Raw genomic sequence first — 19,347 nt, 5'->3', positions numbered from 1 at the left:
GAAGTGGAATACAAAATGTAACATCTGTTTCTTTCTCTGTTTAACATTAGACAGTTAGATTCTAAACAAATACATTTAGGAAGTCTTTTTAGGAATTTGTTAGGCTGAACACAGCTAATCAAGGCAGCAAAAATCTTGTGTATTTCCAGAATGACCTCTTTGTTTGACCTGAAAATTGTGTATATTATTTTAAGTTTCTGCACATGCAAAACCTAGATGATGAAAGTCCCAGTCTTCTTTCCTTTTCTCTTCCTTTTCTTTATTAGAACTTCTTAAAAAGCAAATGCATGTTTGGGAAATGCAGCACATAAAAGGTTTCAGAGCATTGCTTTTAACACAAATAAATGCTCATCAGCAATCAGCAGTTAGAAGTAAAGGTGTGAAACATCCCCAAGAGTTCACCAGTGTTACATTTGGATTAAGTATTAATTCACCAGCCTCACCTAATTTCTAGTTGATTAATCCACAATAAATCAGGTAGACCCATTGATCATTTCTTTTCTGAATATTGGACTTAATAAAGTATTAGCCAAAAGTTCCAGCAATCAGACTACAAATATATTTTTTTCTCCCTTCATTTTCCCAACTGGCAGAAGAACAAAGCTTTAAAGACTAATGAATATAACTGGGAAAATATTTAATTTATTTTGTATGTATTGAATAGTTTAACAAGACCAGGTAAGATGAACATTCTTACTGACAGACACAAGGATAACCTTCATTTCATCAGATTTGATTTCCCAAAGCAAGTATTCTTTCAAATTTTCACTGGACTTTTGGTTACCTTACTCCAAAATACAGAAGTACAACTACATTTTACTCTCCAATGCATAATACATTTTGGAATACAGTTGCATACTGATGTAGAAGATATTTCTTCTGGAGAGTTTGATGGAAAACAAATTAAACAAAAGAGCTGACAGTCTGGGGAGAAATGGTCAAATCCCAGACTGATACTGCTTCCCAGCAGACTGCAGAGCTAGACCTGGCACAAAACCTATGGCCATTTGAACACAGCACACTGGCCAGACTTCATTGACCCATTCTTGCAGTCCCATCAACATAACAGGACGTGGTTCCACTTGCCTGCCTAGACCACTTGGCAGGAATAAACCACTTGAAACTCTTCCTTCTTTTTAATTACTTTTGCTGCCTCTCTCCAAAGAGATTCCACAGACCAGCAACTATTCCTCCCAAAACTGCTGGTCTGCAGTCTCACAAGAATAAATCTTGCTACTGCCTTCCTCGTGATGTTAGGAACATCCCTCGGAGATGAGACATGCTTGTGATGCTAGGGCCACACAAGCATGCCAGACCCCCACCTGCTAACCTCTGCATATCTGGTCCCTGAAATATTCCCAGAGGGAGCGCCACGTTGGAAATTTACTTTTTACTTTTACTGTCTCCTGCGTCACAGTGTCTCTGTCCTCTAAAATAAATTCCCAGGATTCAGTAATGCCTCCAGCTCATGTTTTCTGAACTACATCTGTCAAATCCCAGTCACTAACTGAGCATTTTTAATCGTCTTTTCCATTGATTTTTTCCTCTGCTGTCAGAACTACGCTACTCCTCTCTGGATCGCAATGACTTCAACAACATAATTCGAAAAGCAGTAGCAGCAAAGAAACCTACTGCAGTAGCAGCCAGCTGCTTGGATATGAGATCAGATGATATTCCAGAAGCTTAGCGTTGTATGCAAGTTTTCACGTGATGGACTAGGAAGTCAGCACGTTTTTTTCCAGAATTAGTTGTCTATTATCAGCCCTGCTAACAGAGATCAGTGCTTCAAAAGATGTAACAAAAGACAAACAAGGACTGAATGAATGTTTTAGAGGCTGAAAACAGGCAATGGGACTAAATGGTTATTGTAGAAGGACACAATTGTCCACGTGCATTTAAAAAAATCTAAGGGGTTAAAAGGGAATCGTTTTACTTAGTTAGTTACTCTTATTCAGAAAAAAACCCAGAAAATTTAGCACAAACACCAGGGGAAGCTTCCTGAGTATGAAATCCATGAGGTTTTGTAAACCCTCCCCCATTGTCCCTTTCTATGTCCAGTGCTTAAGTTGACAGGACACAAGACCGAACAGTACAGCTTACAACACAATTATGTACTGGTAGAAGACACTATTAAATGTACTACTGAAACTTAGTCTCTAGACTCATGATTCAACAGCACCACCTAGTTACAAAACCAGGAACAGGAACAGCTGTCTCTCTTGTTCTTGCAAGTGCCAGCTCAACATGCACTCCAGTAATGAGCTTTGGAGCTACTGCATAAACAGAGCAGTATCAACTTTTACTCCTTCTTTTCTCCAAACAGTTATATAAAGACAGAACTTATTCAAGCAGGCAAATTTTCTCATCAGACATTTTCATTAGAAACAGCCAACAGTGTTTCAATTATCAGTACACAGACACTACAAGCTGCACATTTACAATAAATGGTATGTGATTCAGCAAGTTGGATAAAGCTTTAACTACTCATAACGGATTATGAGCAGGAAATTAAAGGTGTTTTCCTATTTTAAGGAGGATTAATTTTCTTCATTAACCTCAGCCCTTGCAATACATGAAAGGAATTTTCTTCCAGCCAAGCAGGCCTGGATCTCAGACAGTCCCAAACTTCAGACAGGAAGATACTCCCTCAAGGGTCTGATCTGCCTTCCCAACTTTCTCAGCTTGCTGGGGAAGAAATCAAAAGGCTGGTCTGTATGGCAGCACAACCCATCACCACTGGACACAAAAGCATATGGGAGTATCTCTGTTTAAGAGGAGAGAATTGTTGATTTTACCCTCCCAAAATTCCGATCCTTAAAGTTAACACTATGTCACTTTTACTGCAGATTGTACAGGCGATTATAAAGTCATACAGGTTCTAGATAAGACCAGGCTTTTAAAACAGTCTACTGTCTCCCATGTCTACCATGGGGTTTTTTCCATTGTACACTTTGCTCATAACCTGTCATAATATCATTACTCATTGCCAAATTACTATAGCTGATAAAGCCAAAAGAGGCAGTCAAGTGGTCAAGGCTTCAAAAGTCACTACTGATTTCAGAGAGCTATTTGAAAGAGCTTGATGCTCTGTTAAAAGCTGGACTCTTGAGGTCTGAGTTGCAGCATCTTAAAACAGTATGCCAAACTACAGGTCATTCCTGAAAAAGAATATAGGTAGTAAAAACCTACAATACTGAATTAACATTAGAAAAAAAAAAGAAGATGTGATTGGAGTTGAAGATTTAAGAGTTCATGAAAAGCACTCACCTTTCCAAAACATTACATACCTGTCTGTATTTTTATAACAGCACTCTGCACTGCATTCCTCAGTGTCTCCTCACCAGCACATCAAACTAGATCAGTGATTTAGAAACTTTCCAAAGTGCCAATGGATCAGAAAAGTCAATCTAAATGCTCTGCCTTTTGCTGCTGCTTATAACATGAGCTTTGCAAGGCTGAAAAAGCAAGAGCTCTCCAGCTGTAACAGGAAGACACTGAAATCACGGGGGTTCAACCTTTTGCTTTTGTTTTGTGAACACTGCTAGACCCTTTCTAGACCCTTCATAAGCTGTCAAAACCAAAAAAAAACCACCGACAAAAACCCCAGCAACAACAAAAACAACTTTCCCTTTTCCCAACTACTGATCGTGGAAAAAAATCAAATCAAATCACTTCATAGATTCAGACCTGAATGCTGAGGTATGCTAGGACGTTACTAGGGAAACATTTGGTAATACAAAAATACTTTATATGGTTAACTGCACCAGAGATCCCATTATTTTTTAGACAATGATAATGATTGCTGGGCAGTAGGATACTGCTCTTCAAATGCCCAGAGGACAGCTAAGATTGAAACAATAATGGTCCAGCTGTACAAATGCAGTGTGCCCTACTACATCTAGGGCAAGGCCGAAATCAGCAGACTTTGTTTTGAAAAACAAAAGAATAGGCTAAAGAAGTCTCCCTGAAAAATTGTACTGAAATACTGAAAAAAAAAAAACCTAATCACAAAAATTAAAGGTGAGAAAGAAAAAGCACTACATAGACAAGTAACAATATCTGACAGACTAATGGAGAAAAAAGAGCAGCATAACACATCAAGGAGGAAAGCTTGATCATAAATGGAAAAAACACATTTAAGGCAGAGAAAAAGATCATGATTACAATATTTAATATTCAGAGTTCTTGGAAGGCCATTACCATCTTACCCTCTCTGTTGTCTTTGATGATTTCTGTGATGCCTCATAATCTTTCTTTGTTTCTAGGATTCTTTTTACAAGCCCACCTGTTGAAAAATCAGTATATTTCTCAGCATTGGTTGGCAATAAAATGTTTATTTTAAACATTCAGACAATAAAATCAAAACCAATTGCTTAATTTTTTTTTTAACAAACAGTTTTTAGAGCAACATGAACAGCATTCTATTATGTATTTTAATTACTGAGATACAAGGTATTTGTTATTTGATCTATTTTCTCCAGTGTCCACTAAATCAAACTGTATCATCCGTATCATTTACTGAACAACTCTTGGTACAGAACCAGATCCTTGAGCTGTATTAACACAAAGGCTTTTCCTCTGCACCCCTGTTTTGGAAGAATTCAAGAACTGCACATGATAGGTATGTAGATAGATATATATTTTCCTTTGCTAGGAATTTTTGGATATATACCTGCCTAAATCACATCCAGTGTAACAATAATGGAAGCCCCTGAATCAGAGATCTGAGGTCACGAGTAAGCATAAATGTTGTTAAGAACTGGTCCATCAATTTCCCTAAAAGCTTTTCTATAACTTGCCTTGGACAGCCAATACCATCTCATATCTCAGAGCTGACAAGCTGTACCCGACACTCAAAGAAACATTAATTTATGACTTTTATGCAGAATTTTAAATCCTGCTGACATCAAAGATGTATAGAAAATCTGTACTTAACATCAGTTGCAAATCCAGCTGCTCAACTAAACAAGGCTGTATTTGATAAATAATTTCTGTTTTTCTTGCAAAAGTTGCAAGCTCCTACCCTCAGGAGGTATTTTGCTGTTTTATTCAGCATTTTAAGTGTTCAGCATTTGGTTTAAACCTGTGGTTTTATTCTATATATACATAAATATATGTAAAAGCAAACATACCATGGTTTTCATCCTCAACCAGCTCCACTTCTGGCTCCTACACATGCAGGAAGAGAGCTTTAGTTGCAATAAGTTGACATTGCTATAATATACAACTACTCAAAAATATTCAACTAGAAGCTACGTAAACAAGTAAGTTACAAACAAGTATGGAAAAAGGTTCTGTAATTTGCAACATGAACAGACCATTTCCATCTCTGGCATTTCTGGCAGTGGCAGTGATGCCTCCACCACGAACTGGTCATCATCATCATCAGGAATCTGCTGGTCTATGATCACATTTGAGACTGTTTTACCACTACCACTCCTGAAAGAGACACAATGAAAATTAAAACCTATTAAGATTATGTCCAAACCTATTAAGATCTATCCAGAATAGAAGAGACAGCAGTTCCCTCCCTCCCTCCCATAAAATCAAGCAGCACCAACTAAAAGTACATCCAGTTCTGTCATTTCCATTCACTGCCCAACTCTGAAAACAGTTAGCCATTCTTCTCTCACAAAAGGACATATATTTTCCTTCTAAACACACTACTTCAGTGAATGGCACTTATCAGAGATCAAGCAAGCCATTTTGTCCGTAGTTTCAAATGGCTGTTTCAGTCTTTTTTTGAAGATGGGATATTCACTGCATGTTCTATAGATCTCTTCTAGTGGTAGTTTAGATTAATGTTCTAGGGTTATCTGTTTCAGAGTTCCCAAAGGCAAAAAAATTAAATCATATTTTTGGACTTCCAGAGGTGACTACCAACCATAACTTTTACGTAATGCACTGGATTTGCAGAAACAGTAAAACAAATAAAGCAGGCTTGAATTTTCCAGTCTGAATCAATGAGCAGTGGGATGATCCATCCTAAAGCTGTTGAGCAGCAGGTGAGGCACAGAAGATCTGAGAATACTGTGGCACAAGAGCTAGAAACATCTGCTCTGCATCTCCCATGTTCCTTACCTTTCCGGAAGTAAGACCTCTGTGCTTTCTTGACGTTTTACTCGGGGCGGTGCTGGTCTTGCACTGCTAGGACGAGGAATGCGTCTGCAGTAACAAAGAGGCTTTTTCATTTATACTATAAAAGGAAGCCTCACACGTCCTCTAAAGGAGCAGACATACGCACACGTGAGCTGAGTAAATTAGCCAATGTATAACAACACTGAAAACATCCCCAGTGTACAATCCAATATCACAATACTTGCCATCCTTGTAGGAGTCTAGGAAAAACTAGAAAATATGTCCTAAAACAAAAAAACTATGATTCTGTGTAAAACCACCTCTTGATTTGTCTCACTAAAAAATAACTTGTATACAACACAGTTATTTACTATTAACAACAAATTTAGCATTAACAATACACACTGCAATGTAAATGAAAAAAAAAATTATTTCCACAAGTGATGCAATTACACAAGCATTTACTGGGCAAAGAAAAAGTAAATTGGGACTTAAAAGGCAAGTTCATCTTAGCCATAACACCATGCTTATGAAAGTTGTAATGCAATGTTCTCATTAGACTCTCGACACATCCCTCATATTTCAATAACATTACATCAAAGCACTTTATGGATTAAGAAAATAAGTCCAAAACACTTCACTATGTTAAACTTTTCTTTATAGAAGGACATGAAAGTGAATAAAGGGAACCATACATTGGATAACATTTATTATTCGGTACCGCTAGCAAAAACATACTGCTCCACGTTTCCTTGTTGTTTTCAAATGGACTGTATTACCTCCAGATGCATCATAGTTTGATTCAAACAGAATAAAGGATAGAAACAAACCTTTGGATGGGCTGAGGTGGAAGATCATTAGGTACTTCTCCATTTTCAGATACTGCAGGCTTTTCAGGAGCCATGTTCTCTGCTTCTCCTTCTATTAAATGAATCAAACATACAATTTTGGCTTAGCTGGCAATGCAAATCTAACTTTTCTTACGACAGTACTTTGAATCTTATCAGCACTATACTTGAATGTGTACTCATGAAATACATCACAAGACAAACTTTTTAAATAGAAATAAAATTCTATAAGCTTATATAAAAGTTAAATATCTTGTGAACTTCCAGTTTTTAAACATCTCGGAGCATTCACAATTCAAAAGGGACACTGAAAAAACATTTAAATTTGCTTCATTTTTTGTTTCTTAATATTGTGAAATTCCCTCATGTGTGAAAATGACATCATCTCACTCAATTCTTCCACAGTTGCATGGTAACATTTGCAATATTTCAAGTTGCTCATTATACAAAATCGTAAGAGGAAAAACTGTATTAAAAGAACCCTATATTCTCTATGCTGAGGTTTTTTTAAACCTTTCTTTTATTCACCTTAACTTCTTATTCTCCTGTACTGGTATTCTTAGTTGACCCAGATTTGAACAGGTGGTTGGACTGGCTGACCTCCATTTCTTTGTCCCTTTCAACGTCAAGCATTCTATGATTTGAGGATGAGGGCTTCTTCTGTAATCCCACCATAGTTATGCTCTCCATAGGGTTGACCCCATTTACAATTTAAATCAGATAGAACCAGTTAAACCACTCCTTCCCAGTTGATAGGTTTCCCACCAAGTTACTGTGACCAGTCCAGTGCAGTTAACAGCATGAACCCACACCTGCAAAGCTCAGATTAGACCATTCTCTATAATGGCAGAGAACAAGATGACGTCTTTGCCTTGACAATCTAACTGCGCAGGATTATGGATATCATTCGCCACTTTCTGCTTTAGCGTTTCTACAAATAATTTTGGTAGGTAAAAAGCATTTGATGTTCTTGGATTCCATGTAGAAAGCTTGCTCAGATTAATGATCTGTCAGTGAGTATTTCTTCCATGTAACACCACATGCAGAAAGGACTCCTCTAACACTACTGTCCACTGCAGTGTCCCTCTGCTCTGAAATCACCAAGAACGGCACCACTGAAGAAAAAGACCAAGGCAGCTGGGCTTTTACCAGCCCAAATTTAGGCAAAGAAATAAAAGTATCTTTCCCAGAGTCTACTGAATTCCACTTTCCTAATGGGTTTGTGCGTATTCTCCGGACAGCCATTTCACAGGTTAGACCTTCTCATTTAAAACTACTGAACAGTACAGGTACTACATTTTTATACAGTGTATTAATTCTACATACGGTCCACTGGAGAACATATGGAAGATATGTAAATACACTCAACAATCATAAGCTCTATATTAAGTTTTCCCTCAGTCTTACTGGTACAGGAACAACCATTGTGCATCAACCAATCGTATGGTCACTGGCACACCAGCTGGAGTGGTCCCTATGTTAAGACTGAGCCAGGCCCAAGTCAGAAAGTTGTGCTTTGTTGCTGGCTGTACCATGAGCTTCCTGCACTTCCCCGGGTACCTAATTTAGCATCCCTGCCTAACAGATGCAATAGGGATTTCAAAATTCCCCTCCCACACAGCAAAAGGCATTTTCCCACATGATGGAGATCACAAAGGTATGGAGAGATAAAAACCAGAGGTCTCTTCCTTAATAAAATATTTGATTTTGCATAAAGGATCTGCTTGGAGCCTGCACATGCAATCATAGGAGCTGAGACAGCCCACTGGTGACTGTGAGTACCCTGAGTAAGTCAGACTGAATGAAGAACTCTTTGGCAGTCCTTATGCAGACAGGCTTGGGGAGAGGCGTGAGCATGTCCAGGATTTTTAATTTTTTTGTGTGTTACATTCAGTCTGTTAATAGTACAGCTTCACTTTTCATACTGGAAAGCCATCACTGACCTTTGGCACAACAGATTTCTGCAGGTTTGTGGGAAACAAGTACAGTCCTCCCTTGCCTCTATATAAACTCAGCTCCCAGGAAACACCACCTGCAAGAACCACTATTTTTGTTTTCAAAGAAACAGCTACCATTAAGCAAGGAGGGCAGTCTGCTAAAGGAATTAGCTTTTGGAGCAGTTATCGGCCATAGTCAAGGTCTCAACTGATTTCTTGCTCTTGCTACGTCCTGACATGCATCACGCTGACGTAACAGCTGCTCACAAGATAGAAAGTCAACAGTTGCAAGGAGTCCTGCAAGCGTTCATTTACTCTGTGTGAAAAATGAGCATCTCTAAAATCTCACTTCCCCACAGCACCAGTGGAGACAGAGCAGTGACGGCACCACAGAACAGCGCCTGTGACACCTGCACAGAGGAAACTAAGGGATGCTTCAGGGATCTCCTATATACCGATTTCCAGATTCACTGTCTATTACTGGCCCAGTTATCCAGTTATTTGAGGAAAGGTTTTGTGGATCACTTTCACTTTTAATATGAACAGAAGCCACAAACGCAACAAGTAATAGGAGAAAGGAAACCAAGTCATGTACTGACATTAAGACAATGGAAGAAGTATGTTTTATTAATCTGTTTGTTGCAATAACTACCTGTAATATATTGCAAAAAGTTCCCCACAAGTTCTGCTTATTTTCAAGTTAGAACGCATAAAGTGCTCATAAACTATTACTTCTTTTTTTTCTTCTTCTTTTTTTTTTTTTTTTTTTTTTTTGTTTAAACACTTAACCCAAAGCACAAAGCACTTTCATAGATGGCTTTTTGGTATTCTTTTAAGTAGAAACTACTTGGATAAACACAACTAAATTATGTTTTGTTACTGTTTAAAAAATCTTTAATACATAGCATAAAACAAAAAGAAGTACTAAATTAGAGAAGTGCTTTATTCATTAAAAACACTGTTTTTTCTATTAGAAGTTTTTAACTATCATTGGTATGTTCGGTGCTGGTCTTTTGTCACTATAATGTTCCTGAGTCGCTGGCAAATTCACCTGGAAATAACAAATACACTGATTTTTCAGATTAGTATTAAAGAATTTATGTAACTTATCTGACCAAATTAGGCATGAAACACACAACAAGAACTGCAGCCAGCTTCCTACATAGGAACTACTACCAGGGCTGGGAGAATAGGGACAAACACATTAGGAAGTGTTTCCAACAAGCTCACACTTCTCTGCTAAAGACATCAATATTCTGTCATTAAGCAGAACACACTCATCAGAAATGAGACATTTTTTAAAAGTCAGAAGACATTGGAGGATCAAAATGTTTGTCTTGATAGAATATCTGAGTAGACACTCCTGAAAGTTAAATGAGATGTGCAAAAGGGGAATTGTATAAATCTGTACAACAGATTTGAGAGCCAAAGCTGTGCCAATCTACTTTGAACTGTGAAAGCATGGGGACTGCTCACCCCTCAAAGTAAGTTTACACAGTCCAGAAATACAAAAATTAAAAGTCCAAAGGAAATTCAGAAGCAGTTCACAGAATGTAATACTTTTTTCAAAGTAGTCCCAAGCACCCTCTAAACCCTTGAAAACCTTGTGGAAGAACTATCTTCAGCTCGTCTCTGACTAACCTACTCCAAAGGTAGGTTTGGAGTTGCAGAAGGGCAGCGACTGTGATTTTCAAGCAGTTTCAACACCCAGTTTCCATTTAATTCCACTAGTGTTAGCTGGAGTATAAATCTTAATATGCAATTAGCCAACCAAATGGTATCATGGACCAACTACATAAGCAAACAAGACAGTGCCTAAGCATCCTGCAAGGACTGTGATTTCTAGGATGCTTCAGAGAGCACTGGCAAACTAAGCAGAGTTTCCTAAACCTTCCCACTAGTGTAAACTGGCACTGCCATCAAATAAGCCTTTCTGCCTTCACACTTGCCGTTCCCTCCTGTTAGCACATGCATTCACACACTGCCTGAAGAACTGGATCAGTGTGACTTGGTTTAAGACACTGCCCTCCCAGCCCCTCTGCCAAGCTGGTAGAAAAGACGTTCATATTTTACGTATAATGCCAGCTCTCTGCGGGATGGGTGGTAGGTGGCTGTGATGGCTCAGCTGAATGAGTGACAACATCTTGAGGTTACTTGGAGATAAACTTTTGAAAGGAGCCTGGCATTACTCCTTGCAGAGAAGTGTACCCCAGTGTAATTACCAAAACTGTGAGAGAGAAACTGCACCAGTGAAACCCCCGCAAAAAGCTTATTTTAGAATTTAACAAGGTTCAGAAAAATCTTATCATCAGCTTCTGAAAAAGCCTCATACAGGCCTACACTTTATGGAGTGACCATGAAGTGCAACTGTTCCTCCCTTCTTGCCACAGTGGGTGCATTTATGTGCACATGTCTAAAGAAAGTAGAACCTAAGTAACTTCAGGGGTGTATGAGCAAATACCTGAGGCAGGCCAAAACACCCTTTTGCCAGAAAGTTTTAAACATATACTTCTTATTTAAAAGGCTGCCATGAACTAGCCAGTGAGGATTTCTAATGGAGGACACCAAGGGAGAATAACTGATATGCTGACAAATCCTCATTTATAAAGGAAAACAAAAAAAACAAATAAACCAAAAAAAAACCATCACACAAGAGAAAGGTTCAGAGCCTCAATGCTCAGAAACAGAATATAACACTGAAGCAGAATGCAGAAGTAAAACTCCAAAAGATCCAGGAAAATAAGTTTATTTCAGCCAGTAAATAATGTTTTTAAAATCCTATAAATGAGTCTTCCTTTGGAAACTTTTGTAACTTTCATTTGCAGTTAAAGACACAAGAACACAGCAAGAAAGAACAGGTCATCACGGACTTATGATTACTGCCAAATATGCATCCAACTTAGCTATCTGCAATGACTGTTCTTATCGACTGTTATAGTTGATTTTACATTCCAACTATGAAAACAGTTACATGTATGAATGACAATTTCATCTCTATAAGAACATGCGGAAAATTAAGGTTCAGTAATGCACTAATACATTACATTATCTTATTGGATAAAGCTGAAAATAAAGAACAGTCAACACAATAGTTGGTTCTTATACCACCTGAGAATCGAATCCAAATCAATAATGAACCTGGGGGTGGTACTCTTACATACAGTCAAATTAGAAATAGAGGAATATAAAGTTATATTCCATAACAGATACATTCCAATAGACAAGACAGCTCCAACAGATTAAAAGGAATTAGTGTGGAAGCTCTCCCAGTTGTGTAAGGTCACACAAATGTCTTGGCCAACCATCTACATTTCATTAGACTGACACAGCTATGAGACCCTGAAGGCCACAGGTGGACTGGGAAACAGCCTTTGATCTCCCACATACATGGTATCAACTCTCCCAACTAGGTCAAGCATCTGGATCTGGAGAAAACAAAAATGCAGCTTTTTGCTTAAAACTCAGTTCTTTCTCCTACATTTTGCTTCTATGGCTCCATGTATACTGTAGCTGGATACAAATACCTCATTAACAACATATGTCTTGGGAGCTATATACCACTTGGAAAAAAAATGGAGAACAAAGAATGCAGAGATGCAATTTTCCTCTAAAATCTTGTAAAATGCAAACACAAAGTGAGACTCCCAAATACTTGTACAAAAAGGCAACATGCAATGATTCAGTTCTTACACAAAACAAGTCACCAAGGGATTCAGGTGCAGCAGCCCTGCATTTTCCTTGGGACACTGTAGGCACTGGCCTCTTTGAAAACTTGCATAAGAGTAAGGAAGGACAGAATATAAAAGTAACTGTTTTATCGGGGAACATACATTTTTCAAACCAGGACATTAATCACAAGATGTGATTAAAACACAATGCAGCAGTTGGATTAAATGTAAATCACCCTCCTTAAATCATTTAGCTGCATGGATTCAAGTTCGACCCCGAAGCACTCAAGTTAGACTTTCCAAGGCAGTCAAGTTTTTATTCTCTCTACCTTTCTGTTTTACTGCAAGTCCTGGTTCAGCTTGCTCTTGCACTTTAGCAACATTGTCCTCTGAAATCCTATCTGCCATGCTCTTCATTTCCACAGTTCCTATAACAAAACAGTTTATAGTCAAATGAAACCAAAGATACAATAAGAATTTAAAATAAAAAAACATGCTAAATACCTGTTACACTTACTATTTCTTTAACTATCCTAGTTTAATAATCTTGAGTGTAAATAAGTAACATTCAAAGTTCACAAAGACTTTTTACATGACCTCTGATTAAACTTCTTATGTTACTGCAAACTAAGGGCAACTTCTTCAATTCAGAAACAATTTACAGATATTATTTGTTAGCCTGATAGCTAGTGAAACAACACAATATTTTTCTAATAAAGTCTAAGTAATTGCTAAAATACACAATATTGTTTGTATACTACTTGGAATGCATAATGCACTTTGGTTTGTTTCAAAGGCTTTAGCTTTAAACACATTTCATACTAAAGCCATTAAGAAATTTTAAGCAAGAAAAGCTGATTTCTGATAGCTGAACTCCACGACTGGCTGGTAATGCCATAGAAGAGCCAAGTCCACAAATGCTGTTCGCTTTTGATGCTACCTAAACCAGTTTTATTTTTGCAAAAAAATCAAAGACCATTTAATCTACCAATTATCTTAAATTAATTCCCCCAGTTACAATATGACAATGTTGACAAAAGCAAATTAACACACAGTGGAAGAAAGCTGAAATATTCAGGTATACATCTGATTTCTAAATTATCTGCTAAGGGAGAAGAGACATTCAGGCCGGAGGAACGCAAAGGAGAAATGATTCAGCACCATTTGTACATCATCCCAGAAAATATACTTGTGCATTGAACACACGTGGTCAAGAAAAGTTGAACTATTCATACAATTTGTCAAGATATGTACAGAATGGGTAGATTATTTAGTTTTAGTCTTACCATTAAAAATATATATACATACACACACCCCACCCCTCCTTCACTTGGAGTAATATGTTCAGTTCTCACATTCCTCAAAATGCAGCAGAAGCAGAATGAATTCAGAACTAGGCAAGATTACAGATACAGAAAGAGCACGCATGTTTAAAACAGAGGTACCCAAAGCACTGCCCAGGAACTGAACCCAGCCCTTCCAAATATCCTTATCTGCAAAAAGGTAACTGTAATGCAAAGGTAAAAAGCAGGTTCACAGGGCCCCTATCTACAGCCAGGACACCTCAGGTAACATTTCTACCACCAGCACAAATGAGCAAACAGTTTTGATAGCATGGGAAAAGATTTACTAGATAAAGACAAGCCCTGCCTAATGCTTGGGTTGAAACATCCAACACTTCCAAAACCAGCAATGAAACTACTGCATGCAGCATAAAGCTGAATCTTTCAGGACATAGAGATCAAAAGCGGAGGACCTACTCCTCCACCCCTGCCACAGGAAGCATACACAAAGATACACAGTCCATTGCAGTAGAAATACTGAGTTCTACTAGTTTACAAGGAGATTAACATGCAGTAGAGAAAGGTCAACCAGCACTTTCATTTACCTGTGCTGGCTAAGGCCAGGATGAGTTGTAATTTAATAAAACTGAAACAAGCATTGAAACATTCATTACCAACCTATAGAGCAGTGCTACAAGTTTCCCATAAGGTCTGGAGCTTAGCAGAAAAGCCAAAACAACAGTGGAAAGTTAAGCACTTTACTCCATTGTTTTCATTTAGAAACTAATTCAGTGTCTGAAAGGAAACCTGTTCAGATCTCAATTAAGATCAACTGCAAGTTTAAAAACTATAAAAGCAGTCATTGACTGAGTAGTAATAAATGTAACATTATATAAAAAACATTTGCTCCAATACCATTAGGAATTTGTTTGTAACAGAGGTGAGCAAATATTGGTATAACGTGTTTTAATTATTAGGATAGCAAATATACCCGGTTTTGCTTAACTAGTCCTCCATTCACCACTTCAGTTTTATTTATTACAAATTTAGTCATGACACTAGCCCTTGCGTGTTCTCCTGTTGTGCATTTATTTGTATCCAGTTAATAATAGAAAATAAAGAAAGCTCTGACCATCATCACCAGTAACTACAGAGACCAGTGTGCAACAGGCATCAGCGTAGCTCCATAAGGTTCTTGCTACCCTCTGGATGACTTAGTGGAGCCTCTGGGCCTTACTCACCTGTTGTAGCTCTGCTGTGTTAGAACAAAAAGAGGCCTAATGCCCTAAAGTATTTATCACTTAGGTAAACTGAAATTTGAGTGCACTGGCCTGCTGTATCATGAAAAGAGGAGCATTTAAAAATATTTACCTTAAAGCGAAAACACAGGATAAGTTGGTAACCATACTTCATTTATCAGAAAAACTGGATCCTGATTTTAAAGAAGGGATGATCCTATAAAATGGGGCATGTCTGGTCACTGTAGTTTAGTGCCAGTTCAGGCTATAAAACAAACATTTAAATCTTGGGAAATAAAAAAGTTATAGGATCAGCTAAGGATCACTAAGTAGTAAAATAAGACTACACTTAATGGAATCCAGATGGTATTTTTCATCTACAAAATTATTAAAACCTCACATCACATAAGTACATGAGATGTGACATAAAATTTTCAATTTTTGAGCACCAACTTGAATTAAGCTCCTAAGTCAACAGACGTTCATATCCAAAGTGCCAGATCTCTCTCAAAGTATTTAAGGTACCTAAACATAATTTTAATTTTTTCCCCAAGTCCTTTTGAAAACATGGCTATTGGTTGATAACACTAGCCAAGCTCTAATATAACTTCAGTATTTTGCCTCAGACACATGGAAACCTACTAAAACACAAACCCAAAGAAAAAGTGGATGCTTGCAAAAACACAGCAACATACAATCTCTTTACATAGATTAAAAATAGTGACACTGGCAGATTAAGTGCATGAAGATCTTCATGCTTCATTAGTCTGAACAGTATGTCTTTAGCCAGAGTTAGCTATTTAACAGTTAGCAATTCACAGGTGTTATTATATCTTCTGAACTGAGATGTTAAAACTGATTTATGTACAGTGACTTCCTCATTAGAAATAAAATATCAGCTCCTGGGGCACAAAACCATTGAAAGAAAACTTGAATCAGAGTAAATAATCAGGTCACCAAAATAGGAGTAGGAGGGAAAAGGTCACTTAAATACAGACAGAAATTGCATTTACACTGTCATTAGATGAGCTCCAATTAGCAGCTGGTTTTATTCCTTACCTACAGGTTTCTCTAGGCTCTTCCTCTTGGCTTTCTTACACTAAGGGCTAGCAGTACTAAGTTTAGATTCTTTTCTTCCTGATGTGAAAGTATTAAATACTTGGGATATTCTGAAGAGAATCTAGTTTTCATTTAGTGTGCAAATACAATATTCAATACACTTACATACAAAAGCTGGTGACGTAAACAATTGCAATGAAGCACCTTAACAGATAAAATAAAATTACTTACTTATTTGTAAAGCTTGGCACAACTGTCTATTATACTTAGTTAAAACTATCTCAGGACTAAAATCTTCACTTAAATCTGTTCTAAAGAGACAAAGAGAAATGACTAATGCAGGTGTAAGGCAGAGGAGGAGGGATGTTTATTGACAACTGTACAATTTGTTAAATAGCTTCGGTCAACAAAGAATCAGAAGAGGTTATCATCCAAAGGCTGGTAAAATGGCCTGAAATCAATACAATTCCAGTTTATATCAATCCAGTTCCTAATGGGCAAGCACAGATACCACAGATCTATTATCACAAGTGACAGTCTTGACACACTTAGCACCGAAGCAAGGACGAGATGATTACACAGCTACCTCCTCACCTGCTGTCTAGACTCACATGGCCAGGATTCACTCCAGAGACCTGGCACTGCTCACCCATCAGGGGCGGTGGCCACACCGCTACCGGGGGCAACTCCTGGCCAGCACAAAGAGATGGGCCTTTTACAGATTCTCATTTCCTGCTGATAATCCCTCAGTAACAAATAAACATCTGGCCTTCCTTCCCCAGCACTCTCAGCAGAAATGTCACAGGCCTTGGTCCCTTACACATGGTTGAGCTACTGTGGAAGATCATAGAATCATAGAATGCTTTGGGTTGGAAGGGACCTTTAGAGATCATCTAGCCCAACCCCCCTGCAGTGAGCAGGGACAGCTTCAACTAGATCAGGTTGCTCCGGAGGATGACGTGGGAGAGGATTCAGTATTGATGCTACCCAGACCACTTTCCCTGTTCCAACTCACATCACAAGGTCCTAGCCTGACACCAGCCCAGGTGCAATACAGTTGACCACAGCTGTAATGACAGACATTAGAGAGTCAAAGATGGACAAACACGTGCCATTGTTTCAATACTGAGAGGAATCTTCTCTAGTCATTGAATGCCAGAGGTTTTGTTTAACATTTCATCTTCACCTGTTCTCCAGCTTATGCCTGGAGTATTGTGTCTCAAGCTATGGAAGCCACTCAGAAAGGTTTGGCTAGTCTTGAATTCACCAACCGTCTTTTCATTGAAGAAACCCCACAAAGGTTAACACAAATGTGGATGGTTTAATGTACTGCTTTTCAAACAAATACCCAGGGAAATTCCTTTTTGCACTGGCCAGTACTCAGTTAATCTCAGGGAACACTCCTCTTTTTTTGTTTGTTTGGTTGTTTTTTGTTTTGTTTATTGTGTTTTTTTGACAAACAAGATCTTTTCATTTATAAACCCAAAATTGCTAAAGACCAAACACTAGGACTTCAGATCCTTGAGAAGTGATTGAAAAATTCAGAAAATAAATGAAGTTTGGATTCCCTAGCCAAATTTAGGAAGAGCGCTCTTCCCAAATATTAGTAAGTGATAAAGTTACAAATTCGGCGTTCATAGCTGTATGATTTATCCCTACAGGAAAGCACATCTTGCCTCACAAATGTCTTTCATCTTCCTAAAACAACCTTAGAAAACATATCTTAAGTCTTACTAAATCAAAAATACTGTGCTGAATATTGCTCTGCTGTAAACATTTAACAAACCTTTACGTGTGACTTTACGTAAAGGTAACATGCAATAATTTTATCAACTCAGACATACTGTCCACTAATCCTCAGTGATAAGGAAAAAGAAAAAAAAAGCCAAAGTTTTGCAAGGCATATTTGTCTAAACTTGCTAGATTATCAAGCAAAGAAACATTTCTTGTGAAACTAATAGAAAAATAAATAGTTGTAGACCAACTAAAAAGCGCATGCAGAGAGAACACAATAAATATCAAGAGCAGGCTGAATTTATACCTGCAATTGTGCATGAGGAACATGAGCAAACTGAACTGAGTATCATTTTCTATGTATCAAATCCATGCAGAAAAATTGCCTGTTGGATTCATAAATGCAGACTGGGAGTATAAAACAAGCACTGAAAATAATAAACACAGATATTTAAGTATTTATGCTATTCCTATGCAGTAGCCCTCCAGCATATTTAATAGAAATAATATCCTCCCTCTAGTTACCTTCTCCTCCGGGTCTGGCGCGTTGCCTTGATCCTTTTGTTGAAGGCTGCCTTGATATTCCTGCAGGACTTTCACTCTTTAAAAAAAAAAAAAAGCCCACAAATGTATATAATTGTATAGAAAAAAATATATTTATAAACAAAACTTACATGTGTTGCTTTTTTATCTATACGTATTATACATAAAAAATATCCATTTACAAACTGACCCACACATATAAGATTAAGAATATGTCAAGTCTATTTTCCTCAAAGTCTGCAGGTATTTTTTCCTGGATGCATGCTAGCTATTTTCTTTTAAATGAACCTATATGATTCGCACTAATTATTGTAAAGATGACTTCCAAATGTGAACTAAAAGTATCCAAAGCAGAGCAATCTTGTGAAACCTATACAGCATCTATGATGCCACTGCTGGTCTTGAGACACAATGCTTAGCTACCAGCGAGCTACCGAAAGGATTATGATGCTTACAATCACTTATATGTTTCAGCTACATCAGATACACAGTTCCTCTTTAACCTTCTGGGATGTCTTCTAAATTTCAATTAAAATTCCAAAATAGAAGCAAAGACTAAAAAACTGTGCCACTAGACTTGTGCAGTCCTTTCCTCAAATGGCAACTTTCCTGGACAAAGACTCTGGACAAACTAAGAAATGGGTCCTGCCAGAAAGTCCAGCAAACGAGCAATGGATGATCTGAAGGTGCAACTGGTACAGGAAGGAGGATTAGAGTTCAAAAGTGGAAAAGATCAAACTGGAGGAAAATTCAGGACACTTCTGAGGACTCTGACCTTAGTCTGAAAGTGATTCAGAGAGGCCAGGAAATGAAAGCAGGCAAGCACACACAAGAATTATTTTGTTTTCTCTGGATATAGCTTACACTGCCTGAAGTCAAGAACACCTGACTGACAATACTTTCTGCAAAGACACTATGTTGCAGGGGGGCAGGTCTGTGAGAGCTGCCATTACTATAGG

General features: G+C 37.9%; 1 protein-coding gene across 4 annotated transcripts in view; it reads right to left on the bottom strand.

Moving 5' to 3' along the window:
- The window catches only part of TRAF3IP1 (TRAF3 interacting protein 1), a 46,761-nt gene that overhangs the window by 12,490 nt on the left and 14,924 nt on the right, over positions 1-19,347 (bottom strand). For 3 of the 4 annotated variants that reach the window (XM_075710702.1, XM_075710698.1, XM_075710700.1), the window contains 7 exons: positions 18,371-18,446; positions 12,861-12,959; positions 6,909-6,999; positions 6,082-6,165; positions 5,319-5,439; positions 5,133-5,169; positions 4,209-4,285 (listed from right to left, as the gene is read on the bottom strand). In XM_075710702.1, the coding sequence (XP_075566817.1) occupies positions 4,209-4,285; positions 5,133-5,169; positions 5,319-5,439; positions 6,082-6,165; positions 6,909-6,999; positions 12,861-12,959; positions 18,371-18,446 (585 nt within the window). Of the gene's footprint in view, positions 1-2,659; positions 2,765-4,208; positions 4,286-5,132; positions 5,170-5,318; positions 5,440-6,081; positions 6,166-6,908; positions 7,000-12,860; positions 12,960-18,370; positions 18,447-19,347 lie in introns of those variants that run through there. The other variant, XM_075710699.1, reaches the window with a different exon arrangement.

The sequence above is a fragment of the Pelecanus crispus genome, chromosome 5 (genome assembly GCF_030463565.1).
Source record: "Pelecanus crispus isolate bPelCri1 chromosome 5, bPelCri1.pri, whole genome shotgun sequence".
Lineage (NCBI taxonomy): Eukaryota > Metazoa > Chordata > Aves > Pelecaniformes > Pelecanidae > Pelecanus > Pelecanus crispus.
Note: the sequence above shows the minus strand (reverse complement) of the source record. Positions and strands in the feature narration are given on the sequence as shown.